Source organism: Enoplosus armatus, chromosome 3, assembly GCF_043641665.1.
Source record: "Enoplosus armatus isolate fEnoArm2 chromosome 3, fEnoArm2.hap1, whole genome shotgun sequence".
In the NCBI taxonomy this organism is placed as follows: domain Eukaryota; kingdom Metazoa; phylum Chordata; class Actinopteri; order Centrarchiformes; family Enoplosidae; genus Enoplosus; species Enoplosus armatus.
The window spans coordinates 3,984,780-4,003,020 of NC_092182.1; the positions used below are offsets into that span (position 1 = coordinate 3,984,780).

Genomic DNA, 18,241 nt, shown 5'->3' on the forward strand with positions numbered 1-18,241 from the left:
CTTTCCTGCTTTGATGATTTTCAGGTTCAGCTGGGAAAAAAACGGTGTATTGTTTCATTTGGAAAAGAAAAGCAGCTTTGATTTGAAAACAAAAAAAACAACGGGGGGCTTTGCTAAAGCCCTTTTGTATAGTAGACAGAAGTTGTGCGACGCTGTTTTTGTGCACCGCTATCTTAACTCTCCTTGTTTGGCAATTCGGTGCCTTTGAGGCATAAAGAACCGTTCTGAGAGAACACTGACAGCGGTGTTGCATTTATTTTCTTGCTATATTGCATCTTTTATAGTATAATATACCCCACAGAATAGACTCGTTTGCTTATTTTGTTGCAGGAAATCGACTATGTTGCTGGTGCCGCTGGAGTCCAGGATCATCATATAATACACATGTAGGAGCTGATTACATGAAGAACAATGTCCTACCACCTACCCGGCTGGGGCATTGCAGCACGCACAAAAGCGCCTCTTTAGACTTTATTCTTTTAATAGACAAAGTGTGCAGCACAACCGTCTTTCATGGCCCTCCGCCGGGTTCAGTCGTAAGTAAGTACATGCTCTCAAGAGCCTTATTACTACACACAATAGAGAAGAGCCTTGGGGGGGGGGGGGGGGGGGTTGGCGGCGGATGCGGTCTCACAGGACTACAGCAGTGATTCATTTGCAGCTGAAGTGGAACAAACGAAAATCAACATAAACATTTTACGGCCAGGCGACGCCTTCGACCTGAGTGGAACGGGGGGAGGGCGCGACGCTCCAAGCCTCCGCGTCAGGCTCAGGCGGTGGCTTCCTCTCTTTCTGAAAAGGCAGCCCATCAAACACGAACGCAGCCTTTCCACCAGTCATAATTGCTCGGGGAGACGCGGAATTGGATCCATATTGAAAGCGGTTCAATCGGGGTGACAGCCGGAAAACCAAATGCTGCAAAAGACAGTTGTTGAATCAGTGCTTTATCTGCGTCTCTCTCTCTCAAACACTGGATCGCAAAATGTTTTGATGTATCCGAGTGAGCAATCGCGCCCCATGTTGAAAAGGATGAAGAGCGTACCCAGTTGGTGGGAGATGTTGTGAGGCCATACATGTACTATATTGTGTATGTGTGTGTGATAATTGAACATGGTGGTAGTTAAAGATAATTGCCCACCCAAAGCTGCCAATGTTGTTCTGAGACAAATTGAGCGCCCTATGACAGGTCTTGTCGCTTTAAGCCAATTAGAGAGCAACTCTAAGGCCGCTAAGTGACGGATACTTTAATTTCTGTGAAAGTCGAGCACATTCTAACTGCAGATAAATGGAGGCAGGTTTGAGAACAGTGACAGTAAGCAGCATGAGGGGAACTCTGAATGCCGGGATTGCGTCGCTGTGTATCCTTCTCCGCGGGAGGTGCGGAGAAACAGATTCCATCAAACACATATAAACTAGATTATTTAATAATTCTATTTACAATGATTTATACTGGCAAGCAGGCCACAACAGCAGTTCCATTTGTTAGGCACATGCTTTATGCAATCATGTAACAACAGGCGGTTTACACAGCGGCATAATACCACGCCATCTGGCTTATGAGGCTGTGAATGCTAGGCGGTCTGTTCCGTTTCTTAAGCCGAGTGCTTTAACGTGTCAGAAATGATGCTACACACCTCCCATAGCTACAGTTAAAGTTCTTTTTTTTCACTTTGTTTCTAAATCCAAATAAAGAATATTTACTGTACATACAGTGTATTATAAAATAAAATATATAAATACACATATATATAAAATCAAGAAAAAGAATACAAATAGGAGCACCTCTAGAGTCCCCTACAACTACTGGTGCTCTTGGAGGAGAGAAGAAATATGACCTCATTCATGGGTAGGGTGTGGCATAAAGAAAGTCTATTGCAGGCACCCTACCATTCCATTTACCATATTGCCACAATAGCTAGCCTCCAGGGAAAATTGCCCTTGCGTCTTCTGAACCAGGTGACCAGTTCCTGGAGCTGGTATGTAACTGCCTGTGTGCTAAAATTGCAGTATGTGGTAAAAAATAAAACAAAAAAAACAATCAAGGTTTTTGAGTATCTTCTTCACAGCACAAATCTTCCAGCTCTGGGTTTTGTGAACTGTAACACCATCCTCGTTGTCTTCAGGCTCGATTCCCCGCGGCTGTTTCTACTTGGGTCAATCTAGAAGAGGACTGAGGGACAAGGTGTCCGCGCACCGCTATGCTACTCGCACTGGAAACCTCACTCATCCAACGGCCTGCAACTATCAGGCGGCCCAGCGTGTCAGTCACTCTGCTTTGAGAGTCACGGGACTTAGACGTAGGTTCGGATATCAGAGGTGATGAGGTGGAGTTTAACGCCTCGAGGGATGAGAGGCGTACTGCATCTGCAGCCTCAACACCACCCAGACCTAAACAGAGAACTACTGTGACAGTGTGGTCCATCCGTTATTGTAAGGTGGAAGATATCGTGAATTGCTCTAGAACGAAAATAATCAGATTTCGTTAATTGATGTTATTTTACTGAATGTAGTTTTGTCTGTTTGCAAGTACCTAATGTTCCTTTATCAAAAATACCCCGAATGGCCTAATATGTGAGTGCATGCACAAGTACCGGGTTTAACTTAATGGAAAAGTAGATAGATACTATTGTCATATCAGTCTATACACATAAGGCTACAGCCAGCAAGCAGCCAGTTAGCTTAGCACAAAGACTGGAAACAAGGGGGGGGGGAAACTGCTAGCCTGCTCTGTCCCGCTGTAGAACAATCAACCTACCAGCACCTCTGAAGCTCACTAATGAAGACGTTATATCTTAATATGATTGTTTTTTTGCGGTTTGTTTCATTTTGCTGTGTACTTACTCCCAGTTAGTCAGCTAGTGTTGCCGAGCTGTTTTCATATTAGCGTGATAAGCATTCCTTTGATGTTAGGTGTGCGGAATAAGACTACCTATACAAAAACACCCTAAAGAAAGCGAGTGTGCTGATACGGGTTGGTATGTTTTGGTAATGTATCGGTGTAACCATTCACTTGAGTGCACGGCCTACCCCTACCCAGAAAATGTCCTTCGTTTCTCTTCATTCAGGTTTAGCAAGGACAATACTGAGCACACATCTTCGCTTCGCGGCATTTCATGCAAACACCGCAGCTCAAATTGTCACAGTTTACGGCTGCGCTGCGTGCAGTTAATGAGCTTTGAGCGCGGTTTAGTCGTCGCCACACATCTTTAGAATAGGGACCACGCAGCGACCTTGACGGGAAACGGCTGATTAGGTCATCCTCTAAGCTGGCTCAATCCCAAGTATTAAATGCGCCAATCCTTCCAAATCTCACCCCAGCAATTTCAGTGAGCAAACATGATTGATTTGAACTTTTACTTGCACTGGGATGCTGCAACACAACACGACACCCTTTCAATAGACTAATGGTCCAATGCGAGGAGGAAATAAAGAGGAGGACAAAACAGCTGCTCTTTGAACTGTGCAGCAGAAGAAAAAAAAGATGTTTGAGCTGGGTGCATGCAAAGCTTAACATGCATTCCTAGGCTACAGATAGACAAGACACGTCTCCAGCAGGGGGTTTAAAGAGGAAAATCCACCACAAAACAGAATTCATGTAATACATTCCTATGATCCTGATCAGCTCAAGCTTGACTTGTGAGATGAATGAAAGTCTTTTCTAAAGCTAGAAACAACAGAGCCAAGACTCTCTTGTTGCTGAATCGAGAGACAAAATCCGGGAGCGGTTTCATTCAGGGTGAACGGGGGACTGAATCTGAGGACACAATGAAAATACCCAGCCGCTCTCACAGGTTATGGACACTTTCTCTGCTTCATCACTGTTAGGACTACAATGAAGCCAAGCACATTAGAAAGTACAAGCTCCAAACACTTTTTTTTTGCGACCACGATAAGTCTAATTCACTGTCAGTGGGGCAGCCTCGGGCTTTGTCAGATTAGAAACCTTCTGGCTTCTAGTTTTGGAACAGAAGCGTCATGTAGAGTATATGGATTAAACTGTCTGAGATCAAAAGAACAAAATGTGATCTCTGTTGCGCAGTTCATCGTTTGGAATTTGAATCAAACGAGAAAACTGCAAATCCGTGATTCTGTAATTACTTTGTATTCTTACTATACAATGAAGAATTACACTCCTAAAGACTGAACCTTTTTGACAAAACGTACCCAGTCCTGTTTTCATTTCTAGTTTTTTTAATATGAAATAGATAAAACTGCTCTAACTTTTATGAGCCAAAAGCGGCGAGAACCATTTTAAACTTGCCAACTGAAAACACCTATTTTTGCAAAAACGAAACTGAATCCTAAGCTACAATTTTAAATATATGTGTTTGACACACCACAGACATTGCTAAATGCACAGATAGAAGACCCTGTCAGCGTTCCAGCGACTTAAAAACAAAAGACAACACTTTGATTGGACATCCCACGCCCAATACTGTCCAAAAAAAATTACGTAAAACAAAACCAAAAAATGTCATATTTCATGGGTTTTGTCACTCCTGCGTTTCTTATTTCCATTTGTGATGGATTTGTCTTCTTGAGCTTAGGCACCACTGCTCCCATAATGCTTTGGGTGATGTCAACAGGGACTGTAACATTGCAATAGCGACTATACGGATGTTTATCCTCAATACACATGAGAAATCTATCACTGCAAAGAGTTAAAGGATAGGTTTTATGATTGCCAACAAATCCCATGAAAAGACCAAAACAATGCGTCAGTCCGTCACTCAGTGCACTCCCTCTTCGCTGCCCTTTCTGTGGCTCTCAGCCACGAGTCCATGTGTTCCAACAAGATTCACATTTTCCAGAAATGGGTCAAGATAGGTTACTTTCAGCAGCGGGGCACAGCAGTTTTTAGTAAACGTTACTCAAAAGGAGTAAATACTGTATGTGTCGGGGACTATTTTCAGCTGTGGTTTGCAGTAATACTGTCACGGCTGTATGGAGACAGAGGGGGCAGCGGGATGACTTCAGGGATTCATTGATGAAAAAGCTTACTGACAGGTACAGGTAGGCACACAGGCAGGCAGGCAGGTACACTTCCAGCTAAACGTACAGACAGCAGATGCTCGAACACGAAGAGGCCAGCAACGCAACTAGGACGAACTGACCAGGGGTGAACGAAAAAACGGGCTGGTTAAATATCTGGAGGACTGATGAGGAAAGTGGGGACAGGTGGGCGGGGGGCGGGGGGGGTCAGGTGACTGCTCCCGAGTATGTTCAGCAGCAGGACAGTTACGTAGGATTGACTCAAAATGAACCACAGTGCCAATGTTCATCATAACGAAGGAGCATGTCAGCCAGTGCGACTGTGTGGCTCATTGATGTGCGCTTAATAGATTTCGGACAACAATGGAGCTCGATGGCGGAGAGGAGTACGATACATCAGGCTTCGCATACACAGCAAACACTTACGAGAAGGTTGAATTGAAAGTTGGTTTGGATAATTTCACAGGATTTGTCGACAATAAGAAAAATCTAGAATATTACGAGATTTATTCTTTTAAGTTGTTGCGATGTGTTCCTGGGTTATGACTCTGAGAACATTTTACTCAACATTTATTTCACAGATATATTTACAAGTTACCACCCAGTTGTTTTCAATCACGCTGGCTGATTAGACCTCCAGTCTGGGGTAAGTTGAGTGTAGGTTAGTCTCGTATAGCCCAGACCTATCTCCGCACTCTGCCTTGTTTGTTTTTGTCTTTAAACCAATCACAATCGTCCTGGGGACTTGTTTTGGTGGAACATTTGCACGCGGGGAGGCGAGCCCTGGCATTAAAATGGCTAAATCCCTGCAAAAGAAAAATGCCACGTAAAATAGTAAACGACGTATGTAGCCTATGCGATACAACTTTTACGGTTACAAAAAGACAAACACTACTTGATCATCTTTGTCCTGGAGGTGAAGCCTACTTATACTTTATACTTTAGCTCTGGAGGAGCTAACTGGACCCGTTAAAACCACCGACGATCCAAATCTTTGTCAAAACTTGCCATTTTCAGCGGAAAGGGGAGGAGAATGGCGAAATAGTCAGACTAGGTGTAGGTAGGCTGGGAATTATGTTAAGTCACCAAACCTTATGTACAAATAAACCCTAGCAGGTGCAACAAAAACAGCAGGAGGGTGAAAGAGATGTCAATCAAGCACAGTTTGTACACGCCCACATTGTCCCAGATTAAGGGAGAGGGATTGTTTAAGAGACGATGGAGACATCTAAACTTGAAGGATGTTGACGCTGTCAGCGATATAAAAGCAAGCAGAGAGAGAGAGAGAGATATGAAGCGCAGCAGTCCCACACTCACCTGTAGATGGGAGGTGGGCTTCCCTGGGCCTCGCAGCTGAACACCACCTCCCTGTTCCTCTCAAGAGTCTCCACAGGATACACGATGCTGCCGGGCTGCTTGGTGAAGACAGGACTCTGCAGGACGCTGCTCCCTGTAGGACAACAAGGACAGACAACACAGCCGACTATAAACTCAAAGGCACAGTAATTGGAACAGCCAATTAGTCAGCGGCAGAAACAGGCTGATGCCGCTTTAAGTGTTCAGGAGGGCAAAACCACAAGCAGACAAAACATATCAATTTGAGCCGCCTGTCACGACAGCGCGGCACAGAGAAGAGCGATTTGAAGTGAAACACGTCTTCGGCGGCTATTTAGGTGGTAATAGGATATAGAGCCTGATTTATGTCGAACAGTTGTCTGGACTGATGCCTTAATTTACTTCTGTCAGCCTGCTTTTATTTGCTCATTTATTTATTTATATTTGCCCAGTGATGTTGGGATTATGTGTCCATGCAGAGGTGTGATCAGCTGGTTTCAAGTGGCTGGAGCTCTTTGATTTAAATGACACCACAGAGGTCTCGGTTGCTCCATTAAGGCGCCATTGACGCGGTGTGCCTCGTGTGCATGGCTTTAGAACGTATCAGTGACGTTTTGAAGACCCAAGGAGGAGGAACAGACATCTCTCTTATCTCTTTGTAATAGCTTAATTGTGCGTGTTCTTTCAAGTTGAGGCGACCAGAATCAGTCATTAACTGGTATCTGAGATCAGCCGGTTTTCTTGGTATTGATGGTCTTATCCAGTTAACATAGCTCTTGGATTTTACTTTACGCCAATCTGAAATCTAAAGGAGAACAAGAAGAAGACGAAACATAAACCAAAATAAAATGTGCTTTTAAAAGTCTGGGCCCAATCTTGTTTAAAACGGAGCTTCATAAAGAATTTCACAACATTCTTCAAAAAGAAAAGATCACGCAATCTAACTGAGATGTTATTTGCACTGTAAAAACAAAAAAATAATCTTTTTTTATTGGCGCAATATAACAAAAGAATAACACCACACACATAATTCACACATCAACAAAGGCGTCCGAACATGCGGACATAAAGACAGAACAGCGAAAGCGTTTACGACACCAAACGACACCACAGTGAGGGTTTTGGGAGGCTACAAATCATAATGGTGTATTTGAGGTGTGTGATTTGGGTAATTAGTGTGCGTGATTGCATGTGTGAGAGGGAGGAGTAAGAAAGACAGAGATGGAAAAAATAGAACGATAATTATTATAATAATAATCATAGTGATAATGGGAGGTGGAGGACCCAGAAACACACATCTAGCAAAACCCTCTGCTTACAGTGCTTGTCATTGTGTTGCAGTGAATAAGAGCACATGGTGAATGCATGGAGTAGTCTCTCATTCAGTAATAAGACACGGCAAAACGCAAGTTACCTGAGTGTAACTCGCCAGTTTGTTGACTGGTAGTGATGCAATGTACTAACTACATGATGAAACACACTTCTCCATTTCCAAGCCCACAGTTCAGCTTGGTGTCTATTGGCTGACTGTCTGCGCCTCCTCAGTCGAGGCGGAACAAAGGCGAGCGCCGAGTCCACAGGAACCCGGCTGGAGACAGCACGAAACAGGAAGCACATACTTGAATTTGCCCGTCATAGAAGGAGACAATAAGGCAAATATCCGTGGGATGGAACCGTCATGTGACCGTACCTTTACTCGGGGGGGGGGGGGGGGGGGATAATTCATGTATGTTTCAACAATTACAGTGACATGAGAAAATCAGGGATTGCTTAGTGACATGGGGTACAGATTAGTATTTTCAGTAGAAGATGAGGGGTGACTGCTGTGGGTAATGAGCTGTATGAGCATTCACACGGGTTGGCAGTACAGCTGAATCATGGTCTGAAAGTGTGGGAGTTAAGGCGGGATGATGACATTAATATATCATCAGGAAGTCAAGTCTTCTTCTTTTTCTTTTTTTTTTCTGAGCCCTTCCCACTTCCTTATTGAGTTTCCATGCTTGTCCAAGTGGTGCAGAACCAGGAAGTGAACTAATAAATGAGTCTGAGCTGTGAGAGGAGGAGCGGGACTTCAGGTGGTATTTGGGCAGCTGTTAACATCACATTTAAACCATACAGAACAATAACTGGCTTGTATCCTTCTTGTACACCATTTCAAATACAGCAGGCTGCAAGGGAAGGTTATAGGAGGCCTGCGAGATCTGTCTCACACCACGGCTTGAGTGAGTGCTCCGCCGGAAAATACATTACACCCTGACCTGTGGGTCAGAATATATCAGAATATAAGATGATTCCACTCTAAAATGTGCCGAGAAACGGTACCCTAAAATCCGGCAGAATGTGGATATAACATATTTAAGAGTCATAAATGATATTGATATTTTTGCCAATATCTGGTAACCTCCCATTGCAGCAAAGACCAACACCATTGCATTGCTGTCTGCTCTTGACCAGTGATGTTAACCTGCTGTCACATGTCGCTGATGTTTAGTGCACATGAATACATTTAAAAACACTGTGAGTCCCCTTTTTTATCACTGAGCCTGGCACACATGGGCTGTCCAGGTGTATTTCACTGAGGGAACTCAAATGACTAATGAATTCAGTCAGTCAGATGTTTAACAGATGGACTAAATCAAATCAATGATTTAGTCATTATTTACTTTAATTTATATTTGTATGACTATTCTTATCATTTTCTTTCACTTATGGTAATACCATTGCATACTTCTCGCAAGTGTCTTAAATTCATGTATGCATGTGTAATTTGTTTTAAAGCAAAAGATAAACAGTATAATGCACCTTTGCAATAAAGTATAGAAATGTAGAAACGAGTCGGGACAAAGATCCTTTGCAAACGCTGCCTCCACAATGCAGATCACAGCCATTTATTTTGTCTTTTAACTTTGAGCAACAGGAGGCGTCGGGCATTGTGTTGCCAAAGTGGTGACAGATCTTGTGCATAGCCATATATTATGACGTGCACGGAGTAATGTATAATTCAAAGAGCTGCTCAATAGGCAATCTAATTCAAGAAAAAGTCTCCCTGCTCACTTCACATTTTACAGCACCGGAGTATGTCTCCAATCCCCCAGGAAGCATTCAAACCTCAAGCTAATTTTAGCGCGGGGGTAAGCTATTCTTTTTTTATGCAAAACTGAACACCGCATTTAAAAAGGTATCACCTCTGACAAACATGCAATCTGCATAAGTTGTTGTTGATGTTATAAAGGCAAAAAAAAGAAAAGAAAAAAAAAAGTTTCTAGTAAAAACACCAGGGAATGAAATCTCTGCATATGTAGATTCAGCCATTGATGCTGTCACGGCTATTGTCATCCCTCCAAAAGAGGATTTAAAACAATGCAGCGACATGCTTGCTCATCCTTTTCCTCTTCTAATTCCTTCTGGCATGTGCTAGTTGTTTCCTGATCATCCAGTAGTAATTACAAGTAAGAAACAGCCCACTATGTTTGCTGTAACCTCATAAATTCTTGGGCAAAAATAAAAATGAATTGACTGTGTGTTGTTCATTGCCAACGAGCAACAGCGCACCATTTGTAGCAAAAAGATAATACTGACAGTCCCACAATGGCTGGCACGGTCACGCTGGACAGCCATTTTCTGACTGCAATTGCAGATTGAGTCAAGGGCTTTCCAATGGCAATGCTCTATAATATAATACGAATTTCAACCTCACACAAAAGGTAGAAAGTGACGTGTTTCAAATATTTCTCTGTATTAGCTAAACTCACTCGGGGAGTCGGGGGCTGTGGTGCAAAAAAACTAAAACAAAACAACAGCAGCTGTGAAAAAGAAGCTCATGTCCCCAGTAGGCTACAATGGCTCCATTAATCAACACCTGTCAGAATAAAAAAGAAAAAAAGGCTCCGTGTCCGATGATAAAGTGACAGAAATTCTACATCACTCAATTTTATATTCGGCGAAGATTCATATCTTTATTACTCATAAATCGCCAGTGCTACATTCCACGGGACTGCTGTGAAAATGTCGGGCAGATATGGGCCGCTTATACGCCAAACAAAATATATCATGCGCCCATTAAACAAATATAGCTTATCTTTTTTCTAAAATAGCTCATGAGGCACACTTGTAATAATCCAGTCATCACACTGGCACACTTGCTGTTGGCGTGCAAATCTTTGAATTTGAAATGGGCGCGGCTTACACTGGAAGTCGACTGGAAATCTTCTAAACCGCTAAATACGGGCGTCAAGCTGCGCGCAAATTATACCACACAACATAGTTAATTGAACAACATCTGTATCATGGGGAGTCAGAGAGGAGCTGGTGGAACAAAAAAAATAAAAAATATTACTGCAGAAAGTCGGATGCTGATCGTATCAGAGCCCATCATAATAATAATTGCACACTATATATAGTATATGTACAGTATGGATTATTTGCGAACAGAAGCAGCTGGAAACCTTCCTCTCATCCAGAGCAGAGGAGGCTGCTTCGCATGTGCTCGCGCGGTGGAGTCGTGCTGAGCAGAGCGGAAGTAGGTCACCATTAAAATCCTAACCCAGTCTTTCTCTAACGCTCAGGTACCTTTACCAGGCCTCCCAGTAGGCCTCGCACACCTGCGACTGTTTCTCGCTGTTTCTCTTCTCACTTGATTCATCTGCATGCGACTGTGGGAGAAACATGTCAGCCCAACGCACCGGGTTACTGCCACAGGGAATAACCCCCAGCACTCTGGAGACTGGCTGTTGCCTACATTGTGGTGACACTCAAAAGATTTAAACGGGATGAAAAATACGTACAGACGTAGGAAGGGTCTCTGATCTTTACAGTCCTCACTTTTCTTTGCGACAGTCTTGAGAATTCTTGCTCTCGTTTGAATGTATCATAGTCGACTTCTGTATTTATTTTGGTACTTCTGGCACATTTACGGGGTGCTATTCATCTTAAGATCACAGGCCTTTTTATACTGTCCTTTTTTTTTTTTTTTTTTACATTCTCTAAGTTTTTACTGACCTTATCAAACATTTCACGATCATATCAGATATCATTAAATGTCTGCCTGAGCCGAGGTTTATGAAAACAAATGTTCCAGAGGAGTTCGTTCACTGAAGCAATATGTGATACCTGCCATAATTTCTACATTTGAGAGAACAAAACAAACGAATCCCCCCGATTTGGACTCATTTTTTCTCTTTGTACTTTGGTCATTTCTGCTTTTTGATGTTTTGAGTTAAATTGAAAATTCTGTAATTTCTTCGTCCCATATATTGTTTTGTTTTTTTTCTTTGTAGAGCTATTTACCTGACATTTATTTCCACTATCCTCAGTTTTATCCTTTGTTTTCATTAGTACCCTCAAATCCTGGCCATATCTAGTAGTGACAGCATTGCCTATTAGAATATGTTCTGTAAAAGGGGGCAGGCGTAACAAGCTAAAACTTCAGCCCACACCTTTCGGTCAACTTCGCTTGTTTGTTTATTGATCATATTTTGAAGCCTTATTGTTATTTAGTTAGTACTATGTGCATTCATTTTGGAAAAATGTTAGGATCAAAATAAATGATCACTACTAGTACTACTCTATGTTGTCTAACGTTGTACTTTTTTAAAAGTTTTCTGTTAAAAATATTGACTTGACATTTTGTATAATATTAGACACTTTCATATTTCTGTAATAATAATTGATTCTATTGTCCTTGCTGTCATTAAAAGATGTATAATTTGTTTGTCTTTAAGGTTATGAATATATTCACAGAGTCTCCTCTACCTTCTTTCTGAACTTTCTTTTCCATCTCCTCTACTTTCTTGTACCATTGTATTTGTATTTATTTGTGATGCAGTTGTATACCAGGGATTTTGATATGTATTTGTCTCATTTTAAGGATGTTTTTATGAAGTGTGTTGATTGTGTGGTTGTTGCAGTCTGTGACTATACGCGTGTGTGTTGTTTCACGTTGGGAATCTGATGCCCAGAACATTGTGTCTCTAATAACCTATGCACAAACCAATGCACAAACCAATGCAACCGTGGACAACTGTGTGTTAGTTCAACATATTTTCAAAGAGGTTTCAAAAGAACACACAGCTAGATTATGTTGTCTGGTTAAAAATTCATCATTCTAGCTATGATCCCGCGGAAAAGAATCTGTGGACCAAATATTGCCCTGCTAAAACAACCACACCTGCGCTGGTGGAGCCCCGCTCCGTCACTCGCTTTGTCTTGTGCGGCCTCGTGTTAGACTGGGTCTTTGAACCTAATCCACTGACGGCTGGCAGGTTTTAATGTCATCCAACAATGCTACAATCAAACAGCTATTCAGATGGTATCTTCTAAGAGCGGGGAGGGAGATATTTCCGGACAGACTACGCTCTCTCGCCTAAGCTGGCCACAAAGGAGAAGATTAAGGGCCTGAAAGCGGGTCTGATTTGGCCATCCTGAACTGTCTTCATGCTTTCAGCCTTTCAGCCAGTTTTGGAAAGGTTTTGCCACCATCAGAGCCACAATAGGACACCCAGAGAGAGAGACGAGGTGCAAAAATATTCGCTAGGTTGGCAGGAATAGAACGCTGGTTTGACCTAGAAGAAAGAATAAAATGATTGTATTTGTACAATTTGACCAGCTCCTTTTTTTATGTTCAGAATTATGTATTTAGCGTTACACAAAAACAGAAGACTGCAGTTTATTATTTCGGCAGGAGGATGAATACAAGCAGGAGAAACCCCTGACTCATGGTTTCCTGTATAATCCCTGTGAGTACTGAGCTTTGGAACATAGCACTTCACAAAATGACTGCTTCTAAACAGACTTTTTTGTTTGTTTTGCCCACCACCAGTGCTCTTCTGCCAATACCATTATGCATGCTGTAAATCTATTGTGCATGGTTATTGAACAGCACGGCTCTCCAGTGCGGCCATTTTAAAGCCTTACTGCGCAGTGCAAACAATGGGCCAATCAACTTCACAGGCAACACACCAATGTACTGTACGCGGAGAGGTTTGTTGAGACACAAACATGTCACATGTTCTTACTTCGCCGTCCTCTAATTACGATGCGTTTGAACAGCATAATTGGGCTGGTGTTTTTTTGTTTTGTTTTGTTTTTTCCACTCAGACAGACATGTGGTCACGGTCCTCACTAGGGTGACTGAATTCCCCAGCGAAGTGACAAATGAGCATACAAGCCTTAGCACGTATGATGCAACACCTGCAAGTGCATCCAGGCAGCAACGGCTGGCATGAAACAACAGAGAGACCTCACCTCCACAGCAAGCCCTCCAAATTAAGCAATACGTCGTTCAGGCTTTCTGCCCTCCAGAAAGCCCCCCCCCCCCTTATCATGTAATGTCAAAAGTAAATGTTGTGCCTCTCTTCCTGATTGAGTAAAAAAATTAATGGCAAAACATATGAGAGGATGAAGACACCAGATGTGATCGCCTATTTTGTGATTATTTATACAACGCTGAAGTCTGTATGTATCACTACTACTAACTTGTGTGCTCTGAAACTGCCCTTAGAGCGTGTCTCTCTTTTTCTATAGTGGGGTCATTATTGATAGCAAAGCATCGTAACTCTAGTTTTATGGTCGCAGGCAAAGCCCCTTAATGAGTTACTTCGCCTGTAGAGTCCAATGAGAGGTCAAAGCCTGCACGAAACAGAAGTATGTGTTCAATCTGATAGCAGCTTCTGGTCTATCTGATAATCAGATAATCAGGCAAACTCTGAATTGCCTCGCGTAATGTACTGTACTAGTCGCACACATGCACTGATTTCACAGATACGGTCTCTGCGGCAGCGGGGTCCTGAGATCTAATAAACAGACATGATTGTAATGAAGGAACACTTTAATCAAAAGTAACATCTTTAGCGTCGTGATTAACACGACGCCTGTGCTCTGGTGAAGCAGGCACAGTGCCCGTGCCCTTTGGGATGTGGGTAGCAAACCCCTTTAGCTCTCGTCCCCTGTCCTACTCTGCCGGTGCCAGGAACGCCTCATCGGTGTTCTTTTCCAGCCACTCAATTAGCATCGCTGTCTCGCTAAAAAACCCTACAAGCTGTCGGAAAAAGTGAAAGAAAGGCGTGTGATGTACAGTCTCTGTTGTTCTGCATCCTCGCCGTGACAGTCACATAAATCATTCATTTCTTTGGGTTGCATGAGAGCGAGGCAGCGTCACAGAACTTGCTTTGAAATGGCAACCCCACGTCCACACACACACACAAGGCGAACACTTCTTGCGCCTACAGACAACAGCAAGGTGATTTCGACTGAGTTTGCTCCAAAAGGCCATGAATAAAACATGTATTGATATGCATATCAAAAGGCAACAGTTGACAAAGCAAAACAAAGCCAAACAAAGACGTTGGGGCAGTGGAAAGAGGCGAAGTGGGCGCTTTCTCTTGAACCTGCTCTGAATCCCTAACACCGCCAATTAGCGAGGGCTTGGCTCGGAGGCCGTCTGGGAATGCCCCCGTCTTTCATCTTGACATAATTGCTCCTCCTGAGGAAGAGCAGGTGAGTTCACCTAGAGACGCCTGCTCCAGGTTTGCTAGACATGCTCCTCAATTTCGTGGGCTACGGCTGAGCTCTCACTAATACTGTCATCAAGCAGATATCAACCCTAATGAAAGCTTTAATAGGCGAGAGAGCAGTGTTAAAAATGATGAAAACCTCGGTGAGTCCAGGAGTTTAAATGGTGGGGCTCTGAGGTCATGTCATGAGGTACAAATTTGCTTTTCACTTAGATGCTGTTGCCTCCTTAAGCAGTGCTGCGGATTAGATGTTCACACCCACCTCACGGAGTAATCTACTCCTAATCAGCGCGTAATGACGTGGGGGACAGCTGGGCCACTTTGGAGGTCGGACGCAGACACAGGGGCAAAGGGCCACGGAGTCTGCCTGGCAGCACGGTTCAGCTGGCCTGGCACCGTCAGGCCCACCGCAGGCTGCTTACCCAGTGGAATGACAGAGGTCAGTGTTCATCCTGTCACTGTAAAATGGCCTGAAGAGATCGGGGCAGCACTACAAGAAGAGACCTTGACATATAAGGCCATCTGACGTGCACGTCAACCTAAGAAATGCCCTTCATGGACAATGGGCATGATTATGGAGACGCGTCAGGAGTGCATCATTCTGGATGGCAGTGATTGTAACATCCAGGAGTGCTGCTGCTGCTGTTGCTGCTGCAGTGACAGATGCTACACGTCCTTGAGCTAGTCAACAGTATTAAACCACAGAACTGATAGAAGTGAATATATTCATCAGTGAGAGCCTTTGATCAGACTGAACCTGGAGTGATGTTTGTGTGTGTAAACGCAGGTATAGAAGACTATATATGAGTTGCAATTCTTTGTTATGCTTATGTTGAACTGTTGGATAATGAGGGATACACTTGAATGTGATTATTGAATTATCCATAATTTCAAATTCAGCTCGCTTGTAGTATTTCACGCCTTTGAAATTTTCTTCCCACCTTCCACGCAGTAATTCGTTTCCATCAGTTTCACTACATCGTTAAACTTAATTTGTGGAATCCGAACTCGCCTGAGATACGTAATCCATCACAGTGAGCATCTCGTCAGCTTCCATTGCTGTCAAGGGTTACGTTATGATCGTATGGTGACGCAGCTGTAAATGCAGAATGATTTAGAAAGTCTTCATAGCATTACCGCACAACAATAATCCTGTATAAATAAAAAGCTGGCATCTCTGTGATGGATCGCCTGTCTTGAGCAGGTCGGAAGCTTCAACATTTTTCTCATCAAAGCCTGCAGAAATGGAAGGAAACAAGTGGCAGCACAAAAGGTATGAAGAGAAACTCTCAGAAATGGAAAAACACAATAGTATTCCTTGTAAAATATTTGACAGGACTCACTGACTCGCTGTCCCTCCTGAGGTGACTGCATGGCTAACGCCTTCTCTAAACCCGCCAAAAGTGAGCAAACGGTAAGTTGGCTTCACTTAGTTAGGAAACATGTGGAACTTGTGTTGTCATTGGAGCCACATTTACCCAACTGGTGAAAGAGTTAAAAATATCTTAAACTTAATTTGTTTCATGCCAATGGGTATCATATCAGTTTGATGTAAAATGTAATGCCTCATAACAAGCCTAGCCTAACTAGCCTCCACCCAGGATTAGTTTAGAAATCAACATTGCATGCATGCAAACATCCATTCAGGGGCCACTTTATTCCTGTAGGCAAAACCTGTACAATCTAATGCAATCCAATACAAACAGCTCTGCCGTTACATCTACCTTCATCAAGCATGTTCAGTTTCTGCTGGCACTGTCAGAGAGACTGCAGTTCGTGGTGGTTTTCTGTTTGACTGTTGTTTCTAATATTTTGACCACTTCATGTCTGTAAATTGAACTAAACATTTCAAAAAAACGAAAATGATGAGCATTGTTAAGGTGTTTTGTTTTTTTTGGGGGGGGGGGGGGGGGGCAGAGCAGTGTATTGGATCGCATTTGATTGTACAGGTGTACCTACAATAAAGTGGCCACTGAGTGTGTGTTATGTATTACCGCTGCAATAGCTCCACTTTCTTTAACCAACACTGTCTGCAGCAGCACAATAAAAGGGCTGTATTCATCCCTCAATGTGGGCCAGCGCTGGTAGGAAGAACACAGTTATTAACTCTTTCATCAAGAGGGGATTATAATGCTGGATCGCTGGCTGAGGAAACAAGGCACAGTGCCACACGGCTAATTGGCTAAGTGAAGCCGATTCACTATTGGTCCGACTTTGAGGAGGCAGCAGTCCTCCAGTCGAGTCTCTAAGTTCCGCACGTGTGTCTCAAAAAGATGAATCCCAATTGAGAAAAAGAATCCCATTCAATTCCAAGGCATTGCATTCAATATTGGGGGTTTTTTGGCGGGGGCGGCGGATTTCAATTGTTTAACAAGTAACGATGGCTCTGTTCCATTTAAGTGTCACAGTAAGACATGCACAATACAGCCATTATTAGTGTTATTAATTACACCTTGCTCTTCGTGAGCTCTTCCTGCTATGACATGTCAGAATGCCCACCATGGAGAAGGTCATGTAAATGAATGTAGTAAGTAATAACCCAGCAAACTGGTGGAGGAGGGACTCTTCGATATGAGATATAAGAGTGCCATCTGTTTCCAGCAATAACTTCCCGTTCTGAGTAGATGGTGCCATCTGACTTCATTACTTTCAAAGTATGTTTTGAGGTACGGCTAATGATCCTCTCGCTCATAACCCAGCTCGCCAGCACAAACAGGAAGCTGCTGCCCGTCTCTAAAACCTGTGCTTTCAAATGTCTTGATTTCACATCAGATAGCTGTCGTCTTTGTCCGAGCACAAACAAAAGCTGGGGAAACATGGTGCTGTGTGACAATTCAGCCCCGGAGTTTATCTTATCAAACGGGCAGCCGCCTCATAATTTACTTTCAGGCCAAAATGGAGCAGCATTCTCACTGCATGCTTGAGCAAAAATTGCCATAACACCTCCACAGAGATCTCTTTAATGAAATGTCAAAATTAGGCCTACAAGTCATCCATCTGTCTATCTCAGTAGATATGAATTTGATCCATCAGCACCAACAGAAATATGCTGGAGCAATTTATTGCGTAATGTAATGACTTTGGATGATGTATAATGCGCTCAAGTGTACTCCTGACCTGAGAGTCTTCAGCCCGTCTACATGACAAAAGAAAGCCCCAAATTATTATTTTAATCTGGGTAGTTCAGTTGCTTTCAATTCCAGGTGGATTATGTGGATTTACTGTAAATAAATATTATTATGGGATGGGGTCCAACCCCCCCGCGACCCTCTAAGGATAAGCAGTCATAGATAATGGACGGATGTTTATTATTACAACAGTAGTCGTGTGGTATTTCTACACTGATGAGCAAGACTGAACATGCCAGTAGCATAACTCCACTGACTATTATAGCCAAAGATTCA

At 43.1% G+C, this 18,241-nt stretch overlaps 1 protein-coding gene across 1 annotated transcript in view; it reads right to left on the reverse strand.

Moving 5' to 3' along the window:
- Positions 1-18,241, reverse strand: part of cntn4 (contactin 4) — a 129,908-nt gene that overhangs the window by 84,928 nt on the left and 26,739 nt on the right. The window contains exon 3 of the mRNA XM_070902855.1: positions 6,310-6,442. Coding sequence (XP_070758956.1) covers positions 6,310-6,442 — 133 coding nt within the window. The remainder of the gene's footprint in view (positions 1-6,309; positions 6,443-18,241) is intronic.